Here is a 17,523-nt window from a genome sequence, read left to right as displayed (position 1 = left end):
ACGGTCAACACTTTTTTATTTGTTGGAACATTGGAGGCTCCTATATGCCAGTTTATACTAACACAAAAGGAAGATGCCTTTTCAGGAAAGCTCATGAGAAGCTCGTGCTGCATTTTATTCAGCATCTCATTTGACGTTGAATGCAATTTTTGCGATAGGGTATTTATCGAAAAGAGAAACTATTTGCGAATTTTAAAGATTGGTATCAACTTCAGCTAAATTTGGCGTAGCTTATTTCTTTTTCTAAGTCTTCGGTGAAGTTCAAGTTTTGTAGGCTAGGTAGTAAAGGCTTATTTGCGTGGTTATAAAAATCGAAAATGCCGAGACGACGAAACCGTTCTCCCAGGGTTCGGCCAGCACCCGACCCAGCTGGAGATGCAGTCGTCGATGACGTGGCGAACCAGGGTGCTCCGCCATGTGACTGTGAGGACTGCATGCAGGCTGGAATAGTCGAGGAACCACTAAAACAGTCAACGCAGAAGAATAAAAGCTGGGTAAGTGTGCGTCCCACACATGCACTTTCTTTTTTAAATGCCTTTGCACCCTTCCTCGGCTGTTGTCTTTTTCTTTACTCATTTATTGAAGAAACATGCTTGCATAGTCAATTCAAGTATATCACTTTGCATATAACAATTTTGAGCAAATTATGACGTTGAATCGCTCGAATTGTGACACATAACGATAATATGGGGTACACTCTTCAATTACGCTACGTAGTTACATGTCAACCTCGCATAAAGCAAACCTAACGCTATATTTTATCCCGTCTTCAGATATCCAGCCGGCAGTGGCCGTTCATGGGCGACGACTCGGATAACCAGGAGTACCGCGGGCCGTCGCTGATGACCAAGGTCTGGCAGGGCCTCTCCCAGCTGCAGTACGGCCTGGCGCAGCACCCGATCCTGACCGCCATGGCCGCCATCCTCTTCGTCAGGCTCATGCTTCACGTCTCCGGCTTCAACCTTTGCGTGCTGAAAATACCGTGAATGCAAACAACACTGTTGCTTCTGGCTAGTGTCTGAACTCAAACACCGTGGCGTGTAATGAAAGAAGTTCTTTTGTCTGTCATTGTCCTGGGAAAGTATATTTATAGTAAAATTTGATTTAATAAATCATTTATCGATGTTGTGTCTTTTCTTTCTTGACAAACATATTTTAGACTGCATGATCAACTAACAATAAGCGTGAGAAAATGCGAGAGAATTATAAACAATGAATACGGTGTTCAGCTTGTTACATCTCGGCCACTAGATGGCAGCGGTAGCGAACGCCTGTTACGTATGCTGTACCGCATTACACGGCGCCTGAACATTTTCCACTAAGGTAACGGACGCGAGTCACCAGCAGCTTTCAGATAACAAAGCTGAACTCAGAATGATAAAATGACAGCTAGGCAAAAAGGACTACAAATATGGAATCCCGGTCTCGCTTTAAGCCTTGACCTTGAGCGCATATTTTTTTTTATATAAATTTAGCTCGAATGTTTGAATGGACGGATTGACAGAGCCGGAGCCCACGCTAAGCAGAGCTTGTTGCGTAGACCCCGACCCCTACCGTCCGATCGCGCAATTCCGGGTAACGGGAGAATTTAGATGCCAAAGTTTAACGTGCCCTTCAAAGCCGGACACGGCCTGTCCCACTCAACTGACTTCAACTGGCTGCGGCTGCTCCCACCAACCGCAGACCATCCCCGTCAGGAGTCTCATATATCGAGCGCCGGAGCGTCTCGAACCCGGGCTCTCACCACCGGGAGTCCAATGCTCTACCAACTGAGCTACGGGACAGGCCTATATGAACGAGGATATTCTATAAGGATATTCTATGGGAGAAAATTGAAATGCTTTTGTGATGAATGTCGTTCTAAAAACTCTATAACATCAGTTTATATCTAAGCAATCCCTCGCCCCGTTGGGGGGGGGGCATTTTGCCCCCCCGTGGTTTTTCCTGAATAGCAAGAAAACGGCGGCGTGCAGCGCCGCCAAATTTTCAGTACCTTCCCGGGCATCAATTTGTCACCTTCACACCAAATTTCAAGTCTTAGGTCACCTTAGGTCAGGAGTTATTGCGGTCAAACTGAGGTCATGTTCGAGCAAAAATGAGCAAAACACATGCAATCTTGAAACGCTCACCAAATCTACAGTTATCAAGCAATTTCAAAGTTCTTTATATGGTCTAGTAGACAAAAAGCGGCGCTACAAAACTGCTATCTCGGATTTTCAAAATTTTTGGTTTTTGACCCAAAAAATTCAAAAAATTGATTTTTTTTAGAAAAACTAAAAAAAAATCAAAAAAAATTCCGAATTTCGAAAAAAACCGGAATATATGTGATAGTCCCTTTGCTCTTCTATATACATACCAAATTTCAGATCGATATCTCGTTTTTTGGCCAAGTTATAGCGAAAAACTGTTCAAAAATGATGACGTCAAATTTTTGAACTCAATTTTTAGCGATTCTAAACCACGTACGGCAAAACAAAGACCACCATTGAACTTCCTGTGACGAGCTGCATCGATTCGATACCCATTTTATGCAAAAATATCAACTTTGTAATTTGACCTTATTTGACCTGATCTTGACCTGACCTTGACCTGACCTTGACCAAAACGTGACATAAGCTGGCCCCAAAGGCTGCCTGACCCACATAATCGCATATGTCATGTAAAATGGACCATAAAACATGTATCACACGACACTTTCATATTGTGATCCCCCGTGACCTGACCTGACCTCTGTGACCTGACCTAGTATCAATGACCTCAAATAGCAAAATATGTGTTTGAAGAACATTTCCCCATCGACGATTTTCAATGAAATGCATTTTACTCGATTTTACAACGCATTTCTTGAAATGCCTGTAAACGGTGAAAATTGGACATTTGACCAGACCTGTGACGTCATCGGTTTGACCTAGGTCAATAAAATTGGGTCACAAGGTAGTTCCCTGATGGGGCTATCCAACACCGTTTGCCGCTTGTCGCTAGGTTGCGTGGTTCTCGAGATCTTAGGGGGGGGGCAAAATGCCCCCCCCCCAACGGGGCGCGTTGCTCGGCAGAGCCCAACGGGGCGCGGGATAACACACTGAATCGGAAAATTGCACCCGTGACCTCTCTTTGTGCCCCTGAGGTCATGTCAGGTCATGAAAGCTCCCCAACAGTTTTTTGACAGCAACTTTTGATAGGGACATGCTAAAGCGGTGAAAACACCTCAACGATACGTATCGACTGATATGCAACATTACCTTTTCCGATCAGGTCATGACCTTGACCTGAAGTCAGATTTTCAAAATGTTAAAAATGCCGGTTAAGTTAGGCTCGTGCAAGGTTCGAGAAAAGGTTTTTGAGAAAAAGGGCCTTTCCTTAAAAAGTTAAAAGGTCTATTTTTGGCAGTTTTTGCCCTCTGAAGGCTAAGCCCTAAGTCGTTCACCTTCAGTCAAACATGAGAAGATTGACCGGAAAGAGCGTTAAAAGGGCTATCAAATGCTTGCGGGGCTGTAGCTCTATTCAGTTCGAGCTATGCGCCGGTTTGTCGAAAATTGTCAATGCGAAATTTAGCCTTCGATGACTTCTCGTGCCCTGACCTTTACCTCACCTAAAAATGACCTTCGTAATTTCTCATTACCTTTGACGTACTTTCGAACGCCGCCTGCCGCGTCTGGCTACTGGCTACGTGACCCAGAAGCCGTGCTAGAAGGGGGGGGGGGTCAAACGACACCCCCCAGCACGACATGGAAATCTGGGGGACCGAGGGCCTCAGCGGGGCGAGGGTTAAGCAAAATATGATTACGAGCGAGCGAGCGCAGCGAGCGAAGCGAAGTCTTTTCAAAATAACGGAAAAATCTCAGTATGAGCGGCCCGGCCCGGCCCGGCCTGTAACGCTTTTGAGAGGCTTATATCTCAGCAACCGCTGGACCGATTGGCCTGCAGTCTTTTTTTGCTGGGTAGCCCCATCCCTTCTACCCCGTAATTGACTACTTTTGATACATCTCAGTGACCGTCGTGGCACGTACCACGTGAAAAGTCAAGGGTGTTCAAGCAGTTTTGCAAAAGTAATGATTTTGAGAGACCCATATCTTAGCAGCGGCGTCAGCGATTGTTTTGCGGTAATTTTTATAGGGTAGCTGCATCCCTTCTACCAAAGGTCGGATACTCTTGATCTGTGTGAGTGACCCCCACTGCGCGTGCAAAATACAAAAAGAAGAGGTGCCAAATTTGTTCCCATTTCAGTAACTCGGTAATTACTGGGGCGATTTCGCTGAAACTTGGCATACAGGTAGGCAACCACCAGACAATGCATTCCCATGTGTTGCGGTTAGGGTGCTACTGCACGTGCGTACGTGCAGGGGGCGTTTCCAGATCTCGAGAACGGCTGGGCCGATTGCGCTCAAATTAGGTACACTCGGGGGCAGATTGATGTTCCACCACTCCCTACCCATCGGGCGATCCCATGGCTCAGCACTGGCTGCTTCCAGTGTTGCCTGCCCTCAGCACTGCTCAGCACTGCCTGCCAGTGCCAGTGCTGCCAGTGCTGCCACTGGCAGCAGCCAGTGCTGAGCCATGGGAGCCCGATGGGTAGGGAGTGGTGGAACATCAATCTGCCCCCGAGTGTACACGGTTGGGGACCGGTTATTAGGGTGCCGTGCAAAAGTCATTTTGGACCCCGTTTGCACGTGCGCACGTGCAGAATGCCGCTTCCAGATCTCAGGAACGGCTGGGCCGATTGCGTTCAAATTTGGCACACCGCTAGCGACCGGTTAGAAGGGTGCTTTGCACAAGCCCGTTGGAAGTACCCTCTCGCCCTTCCGCACGTGCAGGGCTCACTATCTCGCTCGCTCGTTCTTCGCCCAAAAGGCGTTTTACTGGTAAAATATAATAAGTGTGGGCCCGGGAGCTAACGATGTCCTGCAAGTTTCATCTTCTTGCGAGCTTATTAATTTGTGTAAGTTGTACTTCTAGCAAACAACCAGTTATTCCAACTATAGCTCTTTATTTCAACTTCACCACTCAACAACAACCATTCGGCCATAATAATATAATGCCTCGGAGGTCGCCAGTTACAGAGGCGAACCGAATTACACACGGCGCAAATGAATATACCTGATGCGCCGTTTGATATAAAGTATCACACGCGCCGGCGCAGAACACCCCCACAAGCCGATATCCCTACCGACGCCTCGTACTAACGCCGGAGTCCGACACCGCAACTACGGCGGTATACGGCGATAGGGACAACCATTGCACGAGATAACTGGTGACGCGGCGGCGCGTCCGGCGCAAGGCACTGGCGCAGCTGCTGCCATCTATCGGCATAAATATCACCTACACGGGCCGCACAGGACATACTATACAGCGGCGAGCAGCGCGGAATGCGTACAACAACCAGCGGAAACCCCAGTTGACCGATACACAGCGCGGCGAGATACAATGAACGGAAACACGGATAAGCACTCCGGCGGAGCCCCCGAGGTACAAATTCCAGCCGCGATTCACGGCACCAGTGGCGCCGGCCACGGACTCACAACTCAGAAGCGACTGTCTCATCGTCACAGCCGTGTGGGAGTGTTCTGTACGCGGCCACTGATCTGTCGCACACTGCCACCCGAACCCCGGCCTCTGTGCAGCGACAGACACTGGCTAGGGCGCTCCGGCCGCGGCAAAAGGCGGCACAGAGTAGTCGTGAAATGTGATCACAGCGGCGCAGAATTTGTCAGTTACAGTAACGACGGAGGGCTGCCAAGGAATCACTGTCGATCGGACGGCAGCCGACAGTCCAGACAGCGCGACTAGCCATAATTATGATTATACTTAACTTTTATGCGTTGTCGACTACCCAACGATTCATGTAGCCAATAAACGAGACAAAATATCGCAGTCTTCAGTCAAGTTTCTGACTCGATAAGCAAACGATACAGTTTCTGGCGAATGCCCCTAACATAACGTATGTTCACACTAAGGCGAGGGAAAACGCAACAGTGAAAGTCTAGAGCCCACTCTTCATGACATTGTGCGACTAGAGTTTCGTGCGAGAGACTGTAGCAAGGCCTCAAAGGGCAACCCACTGCCACCAGCTCTTAGAGGGCCCGACCATGGCAAGTCTGACAGACAGGCCCTGAGCCTGCGTGTGATAGTCAAGAACCAGGGAAATCACTCCTGGCTTGGTCCAGACACAGAGCTCCCAGCGCAACAGTTCAGAGTCCGGAACGAAACTCCGCAGCTTCGTTAACAGCCGCTCCATTCACGAGGCTCACATTATATGGAGGCGTCCGGAAGGGCTTTTGCTTATCACACACACACACGCACACGCGCACAACGTGACGGTCCGTATGAGAGAGGTCACTCGTTCTAATCCTGTAATGAGCGACCCCCAAACAGGGCCGTAAAGTTCATGTAAGGTCACCTCCGGTTATCACTCACTAGTCCTGAGGTCACCTCAGACCTCACTCAAGGTCACAGAATGCTGGCTCTGGTAAGGCCACCTCAGGTCATCACTTACAAGTCCTGAGGTCTCCTAGGTCTCACCCGAGAAACGCCGGCTCAGTAGTCGTGCAGAAGGGAGATGGCCTTGGCGGCCTGTGACCGCACGTGCCAGTCAGAGTCCTGGAGCAGCTTCTTCAGACCGGAGCAGACCGGCTGGACCTTCACGTTGGAGCGATGCTCGGCGGGCAGGTTACACAACAGGAACGCTGCGAAAGGGGGCACGGGAATGTTACATCATGTGACACAAAGAGGCACCAAACGTAATATAGCAAATAGGACAGAATGTGTAGCAGATTAATGCGTTATTCATGTGTAAGAGTAACGCCATCAGCTTACATTCAGCCAGAAGGAAATTCCTGAAAACTTGCGTGAGCTTTCATTCAAGTATCAATCCTCAAGTCACTCTTCCTCCCAATTCCCATCTTCCTCCCGCCCGAGCCTTACCGACGAGCAGCGCGGCGGTGCCCTTCAGCTCCGTCCATCCGGAGCGGAAGTGAGCCAGCAGACTCATGATGTACATGTGCAGCTTCGGCTCTAGCTCCTCCACCTGAGGAGACGTGGGGTCACATGTTGAGCAGTGGAGAGCTGAATGACGGAATATGGTTTAAGGTTTATTGTGCGCTGAGTTCATGAACACTGTAATATGACATGCTTGTTGGGGTAGACAATCTCTGTTAGTGACGGCAATTATTCCATATTTCAGACAAATAATCGGAAAGCTGAGCAGTCACTTGCACTGAGCTGCTGCTGGACATTATTGGTGCATTGATATGTAACAAGTCAACACCAGTATCCACTCGGTCCCCTCAGCCAGCCACCACCCGTTCATTCAGCCGGTAGCCACTCCCATTCCTCACCATGAGTTTGGAGAGATCGCTGACAAAGTTGGCGTACTGCAGCTTCCCCTCGTCGATGAGATGTTTCTGCAGCATCGCGTTGATGCCCTTGGCGTCCAGCAGAGGACCCACCTGACGCAGGCTCGACTTGCACGCCTAGTGGAGGCCAGAAGGGGTCACAGAGTGAGAAGGTGACCACAGAGTTCAATGAAGTTATAAGGCCCTGACGGGTTAGCATATGGTCAGACAGTGGTTATCTGTCAAAAGAGGTCACAGGATCTCACGATGTCGCATTGTGCTACGGCGGGACTCTTGGGGCTAAATTGGATTAGACAAGGTTCCATAAGGTCTCTCCGGGTCCCATCGGTCAACGTTGAGTAAGAGAATCACAACATTTTACATGACATTTTGACCAGAATTGCGTTCCTATCGCCTGATCACGGTCCCGCGTCTCCGTAACTCCTGCCCTGTCCCGCCCCTTCCCTGCTCCTCCCTATTCATCCTGACCCCCATGTTCTCACCAGCACGACGCTGGGCTCGGGGTCGTTGAGGTGAATCAGCAGCGACACCAGGTTGTTGTGCGCCTGCTCCATGTACTGGTCGTGCAGGCCGCCCTGGCAGAACGCCGAGCACGCGCCAAACAGGCCCAGCGAGGTGGAACGCAGCGCCACTGACTCCTGTGGGCGGGCAGGGGAAACAGGACGTCAGCAACGTACAGAGGCGGCTGGGGGCGCCCGCTCCAAACGAGGGAGGAAGGTTACCTTCCACCCTCCCTGCAGGAAGGGGGGAATACTCCAGCTCTGAGACACACGAATTGACTTCTCTTATGCATAAGAACGACAGAGTCCATTCACGTGAAAAGCTGTCTTTCTTCGTCTTTTACAGGGCAGCCACTTATAGCGGTTAATAGGATCGAACTATAAAATCCGACGAGACAAGCACCAAAGCACACATCATATCAGTTGCTCTCCCACATAACCCCTTCCTCCCTCCACCAGTACTCACGCTCTCGAAGTAGACTCGTATCCGTATGGTGATTGGTATGAGCGTGTGCTGCACCTGCTCGTTAGAGACGACCTTCAGCACACCGCACAGGGCTGTCATGGCCTGCAGAGGGATTCCATCACCGGCTTCCTCGCGGTCGTCCAGTCCGCCGAGCAGTGCTGACATCACCGGCTGGGCGAACTGGCCGATCTAGGGGAAACGGGGGTATAGTCAGCAGAGCCGACATCACCGGCTGGGCGAACTGGCCGATCTAGGGGGAGAAAACGGGGGAGACAGCGGGTTAGGAGGGAGAGGGTTCAGCAGGGCAGACATCACCGGCTGGGCGAACTGGCCAATCTATGGGGGACGGGGGAATAGAGTTAGCAGCGCGGGCATCAGCGGCTGGGCCAACTGGCCGATCTAGGGAGGGGACAGGGGGGACACAGTCAGCAGAGCCGACATGAAACTTGAAAGGCTGGGCGAACTGGCCGATCTATACAGAGAAAGAGGGAACATGGGGTTAGCAAGACGGACATTACCGACTGTGCGAGCTGGCTGATCTACGAGGAGAAACATGGGAAACGGGGGGATAGTAGGGCAGACATCACCGGCTGGGCAAACTGGCCGATCTAGGGGAGAAAAGGGTGAGACATGGGGTCAGTAGGACAGACATTCACTGCTGAGCGGACTGGATGGTTTAGGGGAAACGGGGGAAGAACGAAGGTCAGCAGGGTGACACGCTACTGAAAGGAAGACTGATACGCAGGACACCTCTGCCGTGTAAAGGCAAAAACTACTATGTTGGGTCAGGACATGTTGGGTCAGAGGTTGAATGACCCAACAGAGTATTTTTGCCTTTGCACGGCAGCAATAAACACAGACACTGCGATTTAGCGCGTACTACGAGTGACTTTCTAATAATCCCGAAGAAGTGAAAATCTTAATAAACAACTTCAGCAAGGAAATTGTAGTAGGATACCACAAGATATCCTTATGAAGCCTAAGAAACATATGAAGACTTACCAAATGTGTGTAGTCGACACCGAATCCCTGAAAAAGGAATAATATATCGGTCACTCCACGATCCCAGCGGGCGGAGAGCTATGTTGCGGTTTTACGACAACTAAGCAGATACGAATCACTCAGGGTTAAATACTTCCAACAAATACCAACGCAAGATCCACAAGTTTCGAGATAATTCATCTTCTACTTAGCTTCCTGTGAATGTGACTGAGGTGTGTCGGTGTTGTGACACCATGAATGCTCCCGGATGGTCCAGGCTGCCGATGTGTTATTCCCCCGTATGATATCCCGTCACTCACCCCCGGGGGATCCAGGTGACTGGTATGTGTGTATGACATGAAGCCACTCACCCCCGGTAGACCAGGTGACTGATGTGTATAATATAACGTCACTCACCCCCGGATGATCCAGGTGACTGATGTGGCCCAGTCCGAGCAGACAGAGCCGCCGCACCACGGGTGACGAGTCGATCAGACGGGACGACAGGCTGGTCAGCACGGTCTCAATCAGAGACAGGTTACCCGCGCACCGGTGGTGGACCAGCTGTCGGTGGGGGCGCGGGGTCAGGTGACGATGTCAGGTCACAGGGGTCAGACCACGGGGTCAAGTCACAATCAGGGTACAAGGTCAGGCCATGTCATTTCACAAGGTCAGATCACGGCGTCATCACTGACACAGGGTCCTCGGCCATACGGTTAGGTCATAAGGTCAGGTCACATGTTCACTCCTGGCCACAGTGTCGCGTTACAGCGCAAGACCTATCCTGTCGCCACGGTCAAACTAGGACAGCTTATCATAACAGCACTCTTCCTACACCACACGACGACCATTGTCCCTACCGTTCGACTTACCTCTCCGTAGAAGGCCACAGCCGCGATCCGCTGTGCCTCATACATACTGGATAGGTCGGGCGCCAGGCACTTCACCATGGGCGCCATCAGGTGGGCACTGTGGGTCACCAGAGCGCTGCAGGGGGAGAGGGAAATGTCAGAAGCCGATGCTGCTCGACGGGGCATAGTGGCTGACAGGGAAAGAGCAAAGGAGAGTATTGAGGTCATGGATGGCACTACTAGAAGATCAAGATTATGCATCAAGAAAGAATGAAGCTAGATTCCATAGATTAGCACTGCTGGCAATTGCAATGTAATGCGTGCATCATGTTTGTGACCAAAATCAATAAGTTGCTGCATTGCATTCACTCTTGATATCAGGAGCCATAATCAGACCTCAAAACAAAGCGAAGATAGCACGCGCAGAAGTGACTCAGTCAGCGGTTCAGCCTTACCTGGACAGGTCGATGACAAAGTCCGAGTAGCGGTTGAGATCTTCGTGCGGCTGTTCGCAGTGTGACGTCAGCACCTCTGCCAGCTCCGTGAGCTTCACACAGCGGAGGAACGAGAGCAGCGCCTCACTGGCGATCCTGGCGGACCAAAAATGAAACACGGTCAGCGCATAGTCACTCAGCACTGGTCACAAATTAGCTAGGGATGAGCGTGGGAGTGGAATAGGCAATACATTGGGCTGTAAAGTCAGCATCCAAAAACGATATTTATTGTCCATTCTGAAGAAATACCTTCAGAAACGAGCGCACCAATGAATGGGCGAATAAAAAGTTAATAACACGATACAATAAACGATTTACCGAACGTACGAAGCAACGAAGACAGCCCGGAGCATCGAGCTTTATTCTAGACAATTATCTGAAACCATCCAACGCAGCACACCAAACCAGTCCTCCATTAGGCTCCCTAAGTGCCGCATTCTCCTAGCCCGAGCTCCCTGCCACTGTGCCCCTTCCCTCATATCTCCGTACCTGAACGGACTGAGTTTGTAGGCGCTGCGGTTGGGCACGAACGAGTGGGCCGGCTGGTTCTTGTTGATGGCGCCGGAGACCGGGGGAAAGACGCCCACGTAGGCGGCCTGGGCGAGCAGCAGCCGAGAGAGCAGCTGAGGCACGTCCGGGCCGCACGCGTCCGCCAGCTCCGGCAGACTGAACAACTCAGTCATCGCGCTGATCGCCTGGAGGGGGAGTAAAGGGGGTGGTTAGAGGGGGTAACGGGAGGGTCAGAGGGGATAAGGAGAGGGTTATAACTGAACAGCTCAGTTTTCGCGCTGATGGCCTGTCGGAGGGGGGGGGGGTAAAGGGAGGTGGTTAGAGCTGAACAGTTGCGCTACGTAACTTGATTGTCGGGGGATGAGGCCAGGGGAGTAACTGGTCAGGGGTATGAATCACCGTTCAGGCGCAATGGTCACTTCAGGGGTAAAGTTCCCATATCTTTTTGAATTGGTCAGAAATATAAATGATACAGGGTGAAACAGATTCGGGCTGAAAGATGAAAGAAGTTCGGGCTGGTAAGGCTGGGTATGATAAGGATTTGTCTGAATGTCGATAAGGTGTTTTTTTCTACAAGTAAGGATTACGTTGGAAACAAAAAGCAATCCTAAACTTGCCAGGGTCAAATATCAACCTGCCAAGGTCATGCCAAGTCAAGTCAGGTCAGGTCAGAGTGGAACAAGCCAGAGAGCAAGCCAGACAGCGCTCATAGCCTTGTGGTGTCGAAGCAGCCTTCATCAACCATCACTAACACGACCCAGTCCTCAATCATCAGGTCATCGACCCCGATCAAACACAGGTCACCGTTCAGTCGCGCTCCCTGTCGGCGGGGCCCAAAGCTCAGTTTCATCCAGTCACCGCCAGATGTCCCTAGCTGTACCATTCAGGCCATGCAGTCTGTGGACCGGGCGCGGCGGGGTCCCCAGGGACTGTCAAATCTCCAGCCGTCCGGTGTCGGCACTTGTCGCGCCTGTGTTTATGTTTCGCGGTAGATTCAGTGCTGGACGAGCGAGAAGTGTATACAGCGTGGCAGCGACTGGCTTAACTTGGTAACGACACGGTTCAGCAAGATGAGACAGACGTTGTTGCAATTTTTAGATGTCCGTGTGATGCAACGAAGATCATTTATCAAGGCAGATTTTGAAGACAAAAATATCCATGGAATAATATGCCCGAGCTCCGAAAATTATCACCTTTATCATCACTTTGAATACAAAGTAAAATACAAATCGTGTATTATCACTCCCCTCTTCTGCAACATTTACATAAAATATCAGATCTCGTCGAGCATGCCTCGGTACAACTGAACCGCACTGAATCCCAAAAACGGCTATCAATGTGCTATTCAGAGACTTAACAGCTAGAAAAGGCTTGCCAAGAGTCACAGCCGACCTGATTCAAACCAGTCGTCATATGAAGAGCCCAGCCACGACAAAGCTATCGACCGACAAGACGCACAGGCACTTTACATCCCTACACAGGCACTTAACATCCCTACAAACGACCGAGCTCAGTCCAGTAAAAGCACTACCAGTAGGTCCAGCGATCGATGGTAGCCATTTGACATTCATAATCATTTCACTGCTTACTACTTTTGCCTAACTAGTTATATTGCACTCCGTGTCGAAACGACATTCTATCCTGATAATATTCTGAGAACCTTGCCAATATTCGCTTTGGCGTTTCGCTCACGATGACTATTATATAGCTCCCAATTCACAGCACACACAAAACATATTAAAAAGACCCATAAACTGGACTCAATATCCAATCCATCCTAGCCCTTACCTGCTAGCCCACTCTCCCAACTTTCTTTCTCTCGGCTTTCCCCTCCCGTCATGGGTTTCTATTCCATTCCCCGCCCCGACCCGATCCCTGAAATGCGCCCCCTCTCCCGCTCCCCTATCGTCCCCCCCCCCTCCCAGCCATAGACATGACGAATGACCACATTTGAGACGACGCGTGGCGGAGAGTCGTCTGATGTTAACCACTCCTCGTGAAGTCCGATGGTGATGGGTGCTCCAGGTCGAAATGTTTCCGGAGTTCGACTTTCGAGGCGTCAGCGGATGTCTTCTGATGTACTGTTATTTTCCCAGCTAGCGTGTGCGGCGCAGGCGGTGTCTGATACGTCTCCCACTGCGGTAGAGGCTGCATCTGTCTACTGCCTGTCTGCCGATGTAACGTGCTGACCGACGACGCCCACCGGCGCCTGCCAGCCGCGCTAGGTGCGCCGGCCGGAGACGGAGCGGTTCCTGCGATGCTGCGGTCGGGCCTCCGGCTGGTCGCCGCCCACCAGACGGCCGAACCAGGACGAACTCCTGCGCCTCATCGAGTCGCCGTCACCGGCCGAGTCCGTCGCGCCCGCGCGGCCCGCCAGCTCCGCCACACGCGCCGGCAGCGGCGGCCGACCTGAAGGCATCCGTCGGCGAGCTGGTCGCTCCGTCAGGCAGCGCTTCCTCTCCGGGAGTGACGCCGGGAGGGGCGGCGGCGGCATCGCAGCTGTCGGCGGCGCGCCCACCGGCGTCAGCGGCCGAGAGGAGTTGGCCGGGGTCGGCGGCCGAGAGAGCACAGAGGGAGGTGTTGGAGACGCCTCGTCGTCAGCGAAGAGCTCTCCGTGCGGCAGCCAGCCGGCCGCCTCCTGGAGCGCCCGCTCCAGCTCCATGTCGGAGAGATCGGAGTCCGAGTCCAGTCCGGCGCCCGGCTCGGCGGTCTCGGTCTCCATCTGCGCCACCATATCCTCCACGGTGAGCTGGGCAGACTTCTCCGCGGCCACATCGAGCAGCTCACGCAGCCTCCACGTGGCCTCAGTATGCAGTGAGTGTCGTCGCAGCACGGCGCGGCGGAACACGCGGCCATACGCCCAGCGCCAGCCGCCGCCGAGCCGCGTAGGCGCCACCAGCCAGAGCAGCACGACCGTGCGGCTGAGTCGGAGCGCGGCCGGCGCGTCCACCCACAGCGGACCCGGCACGGCCAGCAGCGCGTGCAGGCACCAGTAGGTGAGCCAGCGGCGCGCCGGCTGCCGGCTGGGCGCCGCCAGGGCGGCCACCGTGCGGCACGCCGGGTAGACGACAGTGGCCAGCAGCAGGGCGAGCGGCGCGCCGCAGACCAGCAGGGCCACCACCATCAGCGGCAGCCAGAGCGCCGGGTGCAGCAGCTGCGCGCAGCAGGGACAGCGTGCCAGAGAGCGGCCACCACCAGCGCCAAACCCAGACCCAGACCCACCACCGGCCCGGCGGGACACACACACACCCAGGCAAACAGGACACACAAACAGGCGCGCAGAAGACGCGAAATAATGCTAGAAAGAAACAGAGAATAGAGAATGTTGAAGAGATTAAATAACTTTCATCGATGGTATTTTTTCATTGATATAAGAATAATTCAGGCAAACATAAAGCAAAGACGTCATGCAAGCGACAGAGCAAGGTACGTACAAAAACATTCATGCATTATGTATTGTACAATGTACATCTAGGGAGGTAGGAAAAAAAGAAAAAAACTTGATTTGCAGTTACTCGCTTCTAAGTAACCCCCGCGATCAACCTTTGCTTGGTGTTAGTTCTCTAAAATATCTCTTCATCGATATCAATAATAGTCTGTTCATGCCGATTGTTTCATTTCGGTCGGAGAATAACAAGCTCAAATATCGGGAAATTAGTTTTCCATTTTCATTTTGTTCATTCCTTTCATGGCAATATCAAGTTTAGAATTCAGAACTTGAGCACAAACGAGACGTGAAGTACCAACTTGTAAAAACCCATCTTCTTTGGTAAAGCTCACGCAGCATCCTCCATAAATCACATCAATCGAACTAAAATGAAGTTCAACCCAGTACTCAATATCAACCGTTTACAAAAAAAAATCTCTGAAGATAAGAAGCTCTCTTAGTCCCCACCACCACCAACCATTCACCACCACCACCACCATCATTCCTCGCTCCATCACCAGACCGACCAAGACCACCCCCCCTCCCCTGCCAACGCGCCCCTCACTTACACAGAGCGGTTGCAGCATGGCGATACGGACGGGCTGTTCACGGCCGGGATCCCGCTGCTCCTCATAGGGCGCAGACGAGCTGACCAGCTCCATAAACTGCTGCAGGATGTTACTCGAGAGCCGGGAGTCGCGGCCGATCACACGCCAGCAGTCGGTCACGTGACTGGCGGGCGCACAGGGGACGGTGTCACTTGACTAAGGGAATACGGTCACGTGACTGACGAACACAATGAGTGACGACCTGCGGCAGCTGCGCTGACTTGTCGCTAACCTGTTGGGCACCCACGAGTTCAGCCACGTGACTGAACGGGAAGACGGTAGCGGTCAGCACGGATGGCTTACAGTCGTTTTTATAATGGGCGTTGACATGATAGAATACGTGCAAGCTATTCGGTGGAAGACAAAGCGTCAACAATTAATTTTACATCTAAGTATATTAATGAGAGAAAATGCGAAGTCCTCCGAGCCTTTTGTTCTTCCTCACGCACTCGGCACTGTCATAACATAACAAAAGCGCAGCCCTCCAGGCACTCACTAGTCGTAGGACAGGGGATAGGCGAGGGGCGCCTGTGGATTACAGTGAGCTGCAGTGCACAACACAACAGATCCTGCCCCTTTCTTTGTCCCCCGCACTCACTCGTCATAGGGCAGCTGATGGGAGGGAGCAACGCCAATGCATCAAGATACAGCGGGTCCAGTCCCTCCCCAGCACTCACTCGTCATAAGGCAACGGGTAGGCGAGCAGGGCCTGCGTCACGGCCACGATGTGATGAGATGAGAGCGTCTGAACGGCATTTAGTACCTCCTGGCGCGTCTCTGGGTGCGTTATCTCGGATAGTTTGGTGTGTAGACCGCCTGAAACACAGCGGAGAAAGCAGTGTAAATGGGAGGAGACACGATTACAAGTTCGGCTGTGGCTGCCAACGTGTGTGATCGCGTATACTGAATCATTGCATTTAAACTTCCGAGGACCATAAGATGTTCGGAAACAACAACAAGTAGGTACTATGTAGTTGATATCCTTGCAATGAGACATTTGATAACAAGGCATCAGGAGTCCCTAACTCTGAATGCTCTCATCCAAGACCAATTGACGATAATGCGTTCACCATCAACACTGATTAACATCCTTTCCAGCCTGCACATTCCACGTCGACTCCACCCTCCCCTCATAACTCACGGAGCACCTCCGGCACGTGTTCGTAGAACTCTGCGCCGCGCATGCGCAGTAGGACGGTGACGGTGACGGCTCCGCCGAGCGAGCTGGTCGGGTGGACGTCCAACAGACCCGGCAGCAGGGTCTCGAAGAACGAGCGGATCTGCGTCGAGCTGACCCGCTCGCTCAGAATCTGTCAAAAGGAGTAGGTAGGTGGGGTCAGCTGGGAGGCCCGCAAGAGGAATGAGGACGTAGGGGTTCGGGAAAGTTAATTGAAAGAGGGAGATGTCGAGCAAGGCCCCAATGCCCCGTTGGATTAGTGAGTTGGGGTGTTTCAGGCATCGCACCGATTAGCGACGTCAATACGAGCCCATAGCCGCTTGTCAATAAATTACGAACATATGAGGTATACTGAAGAACGCATTGAACAAGCTTCAAATTCTGAATGAGACGACACGGGCTCCAAGTCAAAAACAAATAACATTATTAAAGATTTCACCAACAAATGTGGAAATAGCCGTTTAATTTGCGGCATACACCCGGACACCCGCCATCCAGCAAGTACACAATACGGCAACAAAAACACAATACGGCAACAAAAACAAACACGCCACGGAACACCATATATGATCGACCAAAACCAACGGGCAGCGCAGGCAGCCAAACGTAACTTATCAAAGACGGTGACAAATGCCATGTGCCCGGCCACCCGCCCACTGCTATTGCAATTCGCGGTTGGGCGCTGCTGTAGCCATCAAACACACAGCACGCCCGTGTTGACGCTACGACCAACTCCCCAAACATTGGCGACCGCAGGTAGTGGCAGTGCGGGATGGCATGGCGCACCTCCTCGCCCACAATGCACAGACTATCTATAGCAACCTACCCGAGCAAAGAGCACCATTGCGGTCTGTGTTTGCGGGCGTTTGGGACGTCAAATGTCACCCATTGACTGGGCAAAAGACGTCTAGGAGGGTCCCGTGAAAAAGACAGAGCTCGGACGTCCGAGGGGACGGGAGGACGCGGTCGATGGGAGGTGGTATAAATGAGCCCAGACAGCTGCTGTCGGTATGAGTAAAGGCTGAGGGCCCTCCACAGCTAGTGAGTGAAGCAGCCAATCATATCTCTTGTTCGGTAACGAAGAGTTTGTCCTAGACGGTGTTGAAAATTCGTTCAGGATCGTTGTGAAAAGAAAAGGCAGAGAAGCTGATCTGAGGCAC

The 17,523-nt window shown here is 51.9% G+C and overlaps 2 protein-coding genes across 10 annotated transcripts in view; one reads left to right on the top strand and one right to left on the bottom strand.

The window, feature by feature from the left end:
- The first annotated feature begins 100 nt into the window (after positions 1 to 100).
- LOC122392009 lies at positions 101 to 1,125 on the top strand. Its single transcript, XM_043386420.1, has 2 exons — positions 101 to 494; positions 774 to 1,125. The coding sequence occupies exons 1-2, from the start codon at positions 318 to 320 to the stop codon at positions 984 to 986; spliced, it is 390 nt and encodes a 129-aa protein (XP_043242355.1). The 5' UTR covers positions 101 to 317; the 3' UTR covers positions 987 to 1,125.
- Positions 1,126 to 4,964: 3,839 nt separating this feature from the next.
- Positions 4,965 to 17,523, bottom strand: part of LOC122392008 (maestro heat-like repeat-containing protein family member 1) — a 46,440-nt gene continuing 33,881 nt past the window's right edge. For 3 of the 9 annotated variants that reach the window (XM_043386413.1, XM_043386414.1, XM_043386412.1), the window contains 13 exons: positions 16,328 to 16,496; positions 15,864 to 16,002; positions 15,148 to 15,310; positions 11,131 to 11,336; positions 10,603 to 10,737; positions 10,169 to 10,283; positions 9,714 to 9,860; positions 9,318 to 9,344; positions 8,316 to 8,504; positions 7,832 to 7,987; positions 7,332 to 7,466; positions 6,919 to 7,021; positions 4,965 to 6,680 (listed from right to left, as the gene is read on the bottom strand). In XM_043386413.1, the coding sequence (XP_043242348.1) occupies positions 6,532 to 6,680; positions 6,919 to 7,021; positions 7,332 to 7,466; positions 7,832 to 7,987; positions 8,316 to 8,504; positions 9,318 to 9,344; positions 9,714 to 9,860; positions 10,169 to 10,283; positions 10,603 to 10,737; positions 11,131 to 11,336; positions 15,148 to 15,310; positions 15,864 to 16,002; positions 16,328 to 16,496 (1,833 nt within the window). In that variant the 3' untranslated portion in view covers positions 4,965 to 6,531. Of the gene's footprint in view, positions 6,681 to 6,918; positions 7,022 to 7,331; positions 7,467 to 7,831; positions 7,988 to 8,315; positions 8,566 to 8,586; positions 8,788 to 8,839; positions 8,924 to 9,317; positions 9,345 to 9,713; positions 9,861 to 10,168; positions 10,284 to 10,602; positions 10,738 to 11,130; positions 11,337 to 12,357; positions 14,306 to 15,147; positions 15,311 to 15,863; positions 16,003 to 16,327; positions 16,497 to 17,523 lie in introns of those variants that run through there. The other 6 variants (XM_043386419.1, XM_043386415.1, XR_006258441.1 and 3 more) reach the window with 5 other exon arrangements.

Source organism: Amphibalanus amphitrite, unplaced genomic scaffold (assembly GCF_019059575.1).
Source record: "Amphibalanus amphitrite isolate SeventyFive unplaced genomic scaffold, NRLGWU_Aamphi_draft 000465F_arrow, whole genome shotgun sequence".
NCBI lineage: Eukaryota > Metazoa > Arthropoda > Thecostraca > Balanomorpha > Balanidae > Amphibalanus > Amphibalanus amphitrite.
Note: the sequence above shows the minus strand (reverse complement) of the source record. Positions and strands in the feature narration are given on the sequence as shown.